Source organism: Heteronotia binoei, chromosome 3 (assembly GCF_032191835.1).
Source record: "Heteronotia binoei isolate CCM8104 ecotype False Entrance Well chromosome 3, APGP_CSIRO_Hbin_v1, whole genome shotgun sequence".
Classification (NCBI taxonomy): Eukaryota; Metazoa; Chordata; class Lepidosauria; order Squamata; family Gekkonidae; genus Heteronotia; species Heteronotia binoei.
The window spans coordinates 50,886,003-50,896,831 of NC_083225.1; the positions used below are offsets into that span (position 1 = coordinate 50,886,003).

Below are 10,829 nucleotides of genomic sequence, written 5' to 3' on the forward strand. Positions count from 1 at the left end.
ATATTCCCCTCCATATTATCCACATCCAAACCTATTTCTTCTTAAAAACCTACATAACTTCCAATATGTAATAGCCATACAATTCAGAGAGTCTCCAATGAAATCTTTCCGAAGTTATCATCACTTATTCTGACAGGCACATGATGAAAACTTTCAACATCTCCGATCAAACAAGCAATTGCTTCACCAGTTTTCTTATGACAAATTGATGGAATTCTATTATTATTCTCTAACAGCAGCACCCCCGTCTCAACTTAAGTTTATTGGCCTTTATCTAGAACACTATAAATACCAACACCCAGTCACAGAGCTTCCACACAGACTAAATAATGCACTTTCAATCCACTTTGCAACTAGATTTTACTGTATGAAATAGCAAAATCCACTTGTAAATGGTGGCTGCAGTGGATTGAAACTGTATTATTTAGCATGTATAAACACGCCATCTTATGCCTCACAGAGGTTCCTGAAAAGGAGAAGCACAGCTGTGTGTCATCTGCATGTGGATGATGCTTTACTCCATATCCATGGACAACCCTTTTTCCCGGGAGTTCATGAAAATGTTAAATGCCAAGGACAAGGCAAACTTTAGAGGGATTCTGCAGCACAAGTTCTCAAGGGCCACCTTCTGGCACAATCAGCCAGACAGGAATAAAGTCCCCAGAGCCTTGTCACCAATATTCATCTCTGCCTGTCATTCCAGAAGGATACTGTAGTTTAATGTAAGTTTAATTGGCTATTTGTTAGACACTTTTGAACAAACTTGGAAAGGCAAGCTGTGAATTTTCAATGCCAAGATCGACAAGGAGATTGACAACAGGCTGGCAAAGGCAAACCGTGCATTTGGCCGACTGCACAAAAGAGTGTGGAGCAACAAGCATCTGAAAAAAGGCACAAAGATCAATGTTTACAAAGCGGTTGTGATGACAACCCTCATCTATGGCTCCGAATCGTGGGTTTTATACCGTCATCACCTGCGACTCCTTGAGCGCTTTCATCAGCGCTGCCTTCGCACCATCCTCAACATCCACTGGAGTGACTTTGTGACCAACACTGAAGTCCTCAAGCGGGCAGAGGTTACCAGCATCGAGGCACTGCTGTTGAAGACGCAGCTGCGCTGGGCAGGGCATATTTCTAGGATGGAAAACCACCGCCTTCCCAAGATTGCCCTGTATGGCGAACTCTCCACCGGCCATCGAAATAGAGGGGCACCAAAGAAGAGGTACAAGGACTCCTTGAAGAAATCCCTTAGCACCTGTCACATCAACCATCACCAGTGGTCTGACCTAGCCTCAGATCGCAAAGCATGGAGGCACACCATCCACCAGGCTGTCTCTTCGTTTGAGAACACACGCATAGCTGGTCTTGAGGACAAAAGGAGATTGAGGAAGAATCGCACTGCTACAGGACCAACCCTAAATCAGACTTTTCCCTGCAGCCGCTGTGGCCGGACCTGCCTGTCCCACATTGGTCTTGTCAGCCACCAGCGAGCCTGCACCAAACGTGGACTATTGCACCCTTCTTAAATCTTCGTTCGCGAAGCCAAGCCGAGAGAGAGAGAGAGAAGTCTTACAAATACAAAAAGCAATCCTAAATAGGTCTACTATGAATTCTACGAAGATCTATTCAGTAGGGTTTACTCCCAGAAAAGTATTCTTAGGATTGCACTGACAATTAGGGACCATTAAGTCATTCCCAAGTGTAAAGGTAAAGGTAGTCCCCTGTGCAAGCACCAATCGTTTCCGACTCTGGAATGACGTTGCTTTCACAACATTTTCACGGCAGACTTTTTACAGGGTGGTTTGTCTTCCCCAGTCATCGACACTTTCCCCCCAGCAAGCTGGGTACTCATTTTACTAAGGATGGAAGGATGAGTCAACCTCGAGCCAGCTACCTGAACCCAGCTTCTGCTGGGATCAAACTCAGGTCGTGTATACTGTATACACAGTAGTATACATACGTACTGTTGAAACAAAGTATTTCAAATCAGTTGTGACATGCAATTAGCTTGTGGCACCACTTACTTGTTTGACAGCATAAAAGAGGCGTCCATAACTGTATATCATGACCATTATCGGGATTACCAAGCAGAATAAGAAAAGGCAGATGATATAGGATACTGACTCTAGTGATTCAGAGCTCCACCGGACTGAACAGCTGGTGCCTGCTCCCTCAGTCCCGTAGCTGCTCCAGCCAAAGAGAGGCGGTACAGTCCAAATCAGAGAATAGAACCAGGAACCACCAACTCCTAGCAGGACCTTCCGATAATCAGAGCCACGTTTACTGCTGAGTGTGAGTGTGCTGTAACGTTCATAAGACAGAATGGCCAACGAAATCAGGGACACGATACCTGCAACAGGCAACAACAATTTAAAAAACCAGAGAGAAAGTCTGCATATATTTCACACAGTATAGAAAGCTAAATACCACTTGATGCATGATTAAAATGTCAAGGAACAGATTAATCAATCTCTGAATTAATTGCCAGCACAAAACAGTGTATTCATTTCTGTTTTGCCTAATTTCCTTCTAAAGCTTTTGATAACCTGGGAACTATTCTCATTCAAGCAACATCTGCAAAAGTGCTAGAATCTGTCACAAGGGAAATAATTTCTATTTGGGACTATATATAGAATTACATTGCAATCCCTGGCAGGGGAGGAATTGAGAAAGATGTTGCTAGCTGGTTAACTGAGTAAACTCTGACTGACATTGTTTCTCTTCTTGTACAAGTATTTAAATCCCGGACATGCCCAGAGGGATGAGCCCTTGAGGGTAAGCCAAAGGGGTCTCAGTCTAAAGGCCAACTGAGGGTTACAGCCTAGAACAACATCTTCTAGTGGAGCTGGGAGAGGGATCTTCTCTGCATTCAAAAACCTTTTCCTCTTTTATCCTATTTGATTGGTTCCACTGTATTTTTCATATTGTAAGCTGCTTTGGGTCTTACTGGGGAGAATACTGGGATATAAATATCCAAACAAATAAAATCATGGTGATTGTTGTTATTCTTTCATTATGACTTGGAAGAAGGGTCCCCAACATAGTGCCAGTGGACAAAATGGCACCCATCGATCCCTTTCCTGGTGCCCACCAAGTGTTTTTTAGAACATTGATGGGACCAGGTGGGGGCTTTTGCCCCAAAGGGCTTCTGGTTGGCTGCTGGAGATCTAACTGGTTGAGCAGATTTTTTTTTAAAAAACATTGCTTTCAAGCAGCAGTTGCCACAGCACATGGATCTTCACTGCATGACTAAAGATATGTATATGAAAGAAAAACATTTATGCAAGAAAATATTTTAAACAATATGTTCATTTTAAAAGACATCCTCTAAGTAGAGCTTCTGCCTAAAGTGTTGAAGTGTTATTAACAGAGTTATGAATAATCTCACTCTCTGATATTTTGTGGTTGGCTCTGCCTCCTGTGGCAGCCACTTTGTGGTTTTGCCCACCACCCTGAGTCAGAATTCCAAAGGTGCCCACAGGCTGAAAAAGTCTGGGGACCACTAAGACAATATCTCCTATATATTATTACTGGGAGGATTAAAAACTACTACAATCTTTTCACATCATTGCTTAGCCTTGGTATCTAAAAACAGAATGTTCTAGGAAGGAAGAGCTTCAGTTTAGAAGTTTTGGGACAGACAGCCAATGGAAGTGGTTCCTTGCATGCCTGCATCTGATGGCTGAGGACTGCTGACATGGAGTAAATAATATAATTAACCCAGTATATACCAACAGATACTACTAGAGGACATTGTGATCCAGTCTATATTCTTCAGGGTACAGGAAATCTATTTTCTGATTACAGACAGAAAGTACTGTATGACTATCTACATTTCAGAGAAAAATAAAATATTTTCATGCTTATGTCCTATTATTATGTTTCAGCAGCACCTCACTATTCTTCTCCCTGCAGGAGATTATCTATAATATATATGATTCCAAAATCAATGTTCTCTTTTATTCACAGCAGGATTGTAAAACAGCTGCTGTTAACAGTATTAGAAGACAGAGTGTCACTCATATTGAATGCCACTATGTCAACCTCGCTATGCTCATACCTAAGAGCCTAATACCTGTGTATCAGTAATATGAAGTGCTCCCAAAATAAAGAGAATGACCTACTTTTCACTTGGAAGCCTCCCACCCTACTTGTTTCTGTTGCATTTTTGTTTGTTTTGTATAGTAAAGCCACATATGGGATCCTACTGGAGAAGTGGGATATAAATAATTTGCAAAATATTTATATATATGATCCAGCATTAGATAAATGCAATGCTTTGTTCAACTACATACATTCTCATTATATCTTTGGTTTTTAATAGAATACTACCCTCACCCAAACCTATTCAATATGCCGAGAACCAAGAAAATAAAGAATTTATCAACAAAAGCTGTAACAAGAAGAGGCCGTTTTATCTGCAGTTCCTTCTTGCTCACATTAAACAACCTCCAAGTTTAAACATCTCTGCTGATTTCATATACGTAGATAGGGATCTGCCAGTAGTCTCTCAGGTAATTAGTTAGTTCATTAATTGGGAAGTAAGAGTAATGGGTTCAGAAATAGTAATACCAACATTTTTATTCAGCTGATAGCAAATATCTTCTCTGGGGCTGTTAATGAGTTGTTTTTAATCACAAACAGACAAAAGGAATGGATAACTAAGAAGTTATTTATAGATTACAAATTATCTAATAATGTAATTGTATCTAATAATGTAATTGTCTATGAATCATGAAATGCTCTCATTTATTCATTCACGAGACATTAAATGAGTCTTTAAGGCTGTTTCATCTGCAGCAATGTTCTGCATCATTTAATATTATTTTGGAAAACACTGATGTCACAACAAGGCTAATCCTCTAAATCAAAAGAAAAGAATAAAGACAGGTTAGAAGACACAGTCTTTCACCATCTATACTAATAAAGTTAACAGAGCAATCCTATGTAGAATTACTCCAAGCCCACTGAAATCAACAGGCTTAGACTAAAGTAATTCTGTATAGGATTCTACTTTAAAGATGCCAAAGAGAGACTGTTAAGTATGGGAATCCATATGGTGTTCCTGCCTGGCTCATTGGAGCCTCAAGGACTGAGCTTGGGGACCGAGGAACAATGGGCAGTAGGATCCAAATCCTAACTGCCCTGCTCCAGTCACAGGCCCTTGCTGGTTTGAATGACCCAATCATGCACTAGCATGGGAAATATATACAGTATTGTATATACTTGGCCCCGCGGGCCCCGTTCGCCGGTCTTGTTTGTGCAGCCACCTACCATGCTGTACGCAATAAAGAGCTTGTTATCACTTCCACCTCGCCTCTTCAATGCCTAAGAACCCATGATACTATAGAGACAATAAACCTAAAGACAGATACATCCTTCTAAACCATTGATTTCAATAGACTAAGTAGGGTGCAACTCTTAAAGGTAGGGTTGCCAAGTCCAATTCAAGAAATATCTGGGGACTTTGGGGCAGGAGCCAGGAGACTTTGGGGGTGGAGCTAGGAGACATTAGGGATGGAGCCAAGATCAAGGCTATGACAAGCATAATTGAACTCCAAAGGGAGTTCTGGCCATCATATTTAAAGGGACGGCACACCTTTTCAATTCCTTCCTTCCATAGGAAATAATGAAGGATAGGGGCACCTTCTTTTGGGGCTCATAGAATTGGACCCCCTGGTCCAATCTTTTTGAAACTTGGGGGGTATTTTGGGGAGAGGCACTAGATGCTATACTGAAAATTTGGTGCCTCTACCCCAAATAACAGCCCCCCCAGAGCCCCAGATACCCGAGGATCAATTCTCCGTGATTTTCTATGGGAATAAATCTCCATAGGGAATAAGAGAGTTCCCAGCAGACATTTCCCTCCCCTCCCCCCGTTTTCTGACGACCCTGAAGCGGGGGGAGGGCCTCCAAACCGGGGGATCCCCTGCCCCCACCTGGGGATTGGCAACCCTACTCAAAGGACTAAGTAGAGTAGGGTATCCCTCTGATCAGGAGGGCACTGTATTCCCCCTCTGCATCAAGTCCCCTACAGAAGTTTGAAGGGTGGACTCTATGTCATTGTCCCATGCTAAGGCGGCCCCTTTGCTCCCCAAACCCCTCCCTCTCCTGGATCAACTCCCAAAGTCTTCAGATATTTTCCAACACAGATCTGGCAACACAACACGGGATAGCCCAGAAGGACAGCCTGATCTTATCAGATCTTGTAAGCTAAGCAGGGTCAGCCCTGGTTAGTACTTGGATGGCAGACCACCAAGGAAGTCCAGGATCACTATACAGAGGCAGGCAATGGCAAACTGCCCCTGAACATCTGCTGCTTTGAAAACTCTATGGGGTAGGCTTCCCAACCCTCCCGCCCTGGCGGGGGACCCCAGGATTTCCACCCTCTTCCCCCGCTCCCCCAAAAAACGGAAGCGGGGGGAGGGGGTGGAAACGGCACCAGGGAGCATGGCGAGCCGCCGCATCCCGGAGCCCGCGAGGCCGCCGTGCTGCGCCGCTGCTGCCCCCTCCCCGCCCACCGCAGCTGCTCCTCCGAGATGAGCCCAGGCTGAGCCCATCTCAGAGGAGCAACCAAGAGGCGGCAGCAGCGCAGGGGAGGGCGAGGCAGGCCAGGAGCATGGCGAGCCACGAATCCGGGCCCTTCTAGGACCCGGACTTGCGGCTCACCATGCCCCCAGCCCGCCTCCACCCCCCCCCTCCGCTTCCACCCCAGAGGCAGAGCGGGCAAGGCCGCTGCACCGCTGCCGCCTCTTCTCCGCTCACCTTGGCTGCTCCTCCAAGATGGGCTCAGGCTGAGCCCATCTCGGAGGATCAGCCACGGTGAGCGGAGAAGAGGCCGCCGCGCCGCAGCCGCCTCTTCTCCACTCGCCGTGGCTGCTCCTCCAAGATGGGCTCAGGCTGAGCCCATCTCGGAGGAGCAGCCACGGTGAGCGGAGAAGAGGCGTCAGCTGCGCAGCAGCGTCGCCCGCTCCGAGATGGGGCAGCTCGCCGTTTCCCCCCTAGCTACACCCCAGTGTCTCCTGGCTCCACCCCCAAAGTCCTCAGATATTTCTGGGGTTGGACTTGGGAACCCTACTATGGGGTCATCATAAGTTGGCTGCAATTTGACAGCAAAAAAAAGGAATGGGACAGAGTTAATCCGCCCAGTTCCAGTTTAATTCAGGGTCTACTCCTCCTCCCCCATGACTACTTTTAGAAATGCATACGTCCTTTTCCACTTATTTTTGCTTTCTTAAGCTGGCATTATAAGTTTCTTCGTTTCTTTCATTTTCTAAAGGCAACATGAGGCTTACATTATTTTTACAATTTTATGATAATTATATATATTTTATGCCCAGTGGTATATTTTATGTCCAGCATGGGTGTGCTTTCTTGGAAGGGGGGGTCTGTTTAAATTGCATTGTTTGTTTAAACTGGTTGTTAAATTGTATTTCACTATTTTACTGTAAGTTACTTTGCATCCCTTTGAGCAAAAACCAGCATAAAATGTCGAAATATATAATGAAAATGCTCAAATTTTTCATGTTTGGCAGAAACAATTTGGTTGCTTGAGCTTGTATTTCTAAGTAACATAGTGGGATATTAGTTTTGCTGTTTTACCACTCTACACTTTCTCAATCCATGAAAAAAACACATCTAAGTTCTCTTCTTTCTCCTCTCTCACACATTCTAAGATTTGATATTCTATGATTTCCATTTCTCTCTCTTTCATGAGGAAAGAATAAATTTTCTGTTTCTCTGGCTTTTTCCCTTGTATTTGAGAAGTGATTTTTAAAATGGACAGAGGTCATTACAATTAAGTCAATACCATTGTATCATCTTAAAGAAACTCATTATTTAAGAAGAAAGGGTCCTAGATGCTCCTTTGCTTATTTCTAAAACATATGCATTAATTCTTATATCATTAAAGACTTAATCATATATAAAGAGAAGATAGGTTTTGGCACTTAGTAAATGTGGTTTCCCTGTGCCTTACCAAGCTGTGAATGAAACTCTTAAAGCTTGATGCTAAGAGAATATTATCCTCTCCAAGTCATTAGTGCAAAGAACAACCTCATGAAGTTGGATGTTTGCCAAACTTTAATCAAAGACAATATAGTAAGATCAAGGCACACAGCACAACGAAAGGGAGCAACATGAAATTTAGGAGAAACATATTAATGGATTAGACAAAAAGGCCTGTTGCTTGACAGAAAAGGATTACATAAAGTACAGTCACCTGTGAAGCCACAGAGAAGTGGTCATCCAACACCTTAACTGCAAAGCACATTTCTGCTTGGCTCATAATTTAAAAAAAAAAATAATTTAAAATAGTTTCAATAGTCACCATGAATTTAGTTTTGTATATTCCTCGGAATTTAGTTTTGACTGTTCCTCTACATCACACTGACCTAAGCCCCCTTCCTTCATAGTGTGGCAAACATACAACTGGAATTCAGGTAGAGGGGACAATCATCTCCCAGGTCTGAGCCTGCTAGCATATATCTAGTTCAAACCACATATATACCTAGGGAGGTGGTATGCTCCCCGTCACTGGCAGTCTTTAAACAACAACTGGACAAACACTTGTCAGGGATGCTCTAGGCTGATCCTGTATTGAGCAGGGGGTTAGACTAGATGGCCTGTATAGCCCCTTCCAACTCTATGATTCCATAGCACTTTTGCCTGATAAAGTTACAAGATTCAAAGCTCATAAGGGAGGGGAGGGGGGAGATCAGTAGGACAAGGCTTACAGCACAATCCTAACCAAAGTTATGTCCTCCTAAGCACACTGCCTTCAATCAACTTGGGACAGTATAAATTTACTTAGGATTGCCCTGTTAATTGAACCAAGCATCTTCACAAACAGAATTCCACAGAGTATTATAACATTAAATGAAGCATCAGTATTACAACAGCAGTGAAATTTTAAAACACTGAACTCTTACCAAAACAGGAATTGACAAAGCCATACCATCTACAGCCATATTCCCCTCCAAGCCATTTGCCATAGATATTGGATGCAAAACTGATGGTGGTGCCAGAGATACAGACCAGCATGTCGCTAAGACTGATGTTAAGCAGCAGCATGTTCACAGAGTTACGGAGAGCTTTAAACTTGCAGAAGAGAACGAGGACAATCAAGTTGTTCCAAAAGCCAAAAACCAGTATCAGCCCAAGAAAAACTGCCACAATGGTGTGCCCCCTTCTAGAAAGGCCAGTTCCCGGCTCATTCGTAGATGTGTTCAGGTTGAATGTCCAGCTGGCATTCATTTCTGATATCACAGTGAGATGATAATGAAGAACCACATTTTCAGGTTTATCCCTGTCTGAAGATGGCTATCTTGCAATGGTTAAGCATATGCCAGTCATGACAGACTAGCTGTTAGAAACAAACACTCACTGTGCTGCAAATCCCAAAATCACATGACATCACTTACTCTGCAACTGACTGACAATGCTGAACAGATGATGCCAAGAATCTGAAAACTAATGTTAATTATGCCATAACAAGATGACTGCATTACATCGAAGATGGTGTCTTTCAAAATTGCGCAGAAATGGTTACTCTTTTCTTCCTCCAAATCCAAAAAACCTTCTCCTAATGGTGTGCTGTTGCCAAGTTACTCTTTCATGCCAGTTCCTGCATTCTACATGTAAGGAAAAAGAGGGAAAGCATTATAATGAAGGCATAATTTTTATACTAAGGAATTATATTTTTTCCAGTTTTTTTCTATAATTACACATATTATCCTTTCATATCTTTCCACATGTGGAAACACTGAATGCCAAACTACATTGTACTGGGAAATAAAGGTGTTTGTTGTTTTTAGAGTAACAGATCTGTGTCACAATCAGAGTGTTCCTAATAACAACCATTCTCTGTCCTCTGCACTATTACCATGGATGGTAACAGAAACAAATAGCCTGTCTTCTTTCCTTTTCAGGGATAATAGCAAGGCAGGGTGGCTTAGTGGTTAGAGTATCAGACTCTGATCTGGGAGACCCAGGTTTGAAAGAGGAAAAAAACGTTATGAAAGCCTGGGCCAGTTACTTCCAGTCTAAACTACCTCACAGGGTTTTTGTTGCAAGGACAAGATGGAGAAGATAATGATGTAGGCCACTTTGAGTCCCCATTGGGGAGAAAGGTGGGATATAAAAGTAGTAAATAAATTACTGATTTCTAATCAGAAAGTAAAGGTTATACCTCCTCTTCCCCAGCACCATAACTCCATTCCAAACTGGATCTCTGATTCATGCACAGATCTCAATGTTACATAGAGTTTTGTCCCCCAAAACAAGTAACAAGTGTTTCAAAGGGTTAGAAAACATAAAACAAAAACAAAGTACTGACTATCTGAAGATAAAACTAGGGATTAATAAATTTAGATTATAAATGAGTTTGCTTGATCGTAATGCTGCCATATGTTATATTACCATTTTCATAACAACACACTTTCAATTATTGGTTTTTCAATTATTTGTTTTCCTAATATGATATAAGGCAATCACACACACTTTATACAAATTATAATTGCTTAATAATTTATATCTCAGAGAACCAACCAAATACATCTTGGATAACACCTAATATTCAGGTAAAAAGTTAATCTCTTGAACTCTTATTCTGAACAAATTTTCTTGCTGTTAATATTGCCCCTAATCTCTTCTTCAGTTTAAGGCACCCATCTGCAAAATACCAGCTTTCATAATTCTGTCTTATTTATCATTTGTAGTCTTCAAACTAGTATGAAGCTTCCAAATGCTTCTGAGTGGGCAAACATGATTGCTATGTGTACACAAATAGGCCCATAGCTTTTCAGACATGCATTCAGCTTCTCAGCCAA

The 10,829-nt window shown here is 42.4% G+C and overlaps 1 protein-coding gene across 1 annotated transcript in view; it reads right to left on the reverse strand.

The window, feature by feature from the left end:
* The window catches only part of LOC132568198 (pinopsin-like), a 32,995-nt gene extending 23,368 nt beyond the window's left edge, over nucleotides 1-9,627 (reverse strand). The window contains exons 1-2 of the mRNA XM_060233778.1: nucleotides 8,931-9,627; nucleotides 2,025-2,350 (exon numbers count right to left, since the gene is read on the reverse strand). Coding sequence (XP_060089761.1) covers nucleotides 2,025-2,350; nucleotides 8,931-9,255 — 651 coding nt within the window. The 5' untranslated portion in view covers nucleotides 9,256-9,627. The remainder of the gene's footprint in view (nucleotides 1-2,024; nucleotides 2,351-8,930) is intronic.
* Nucleotides 9,628-10,829: the final 1,202 nt, after the last annotated feature.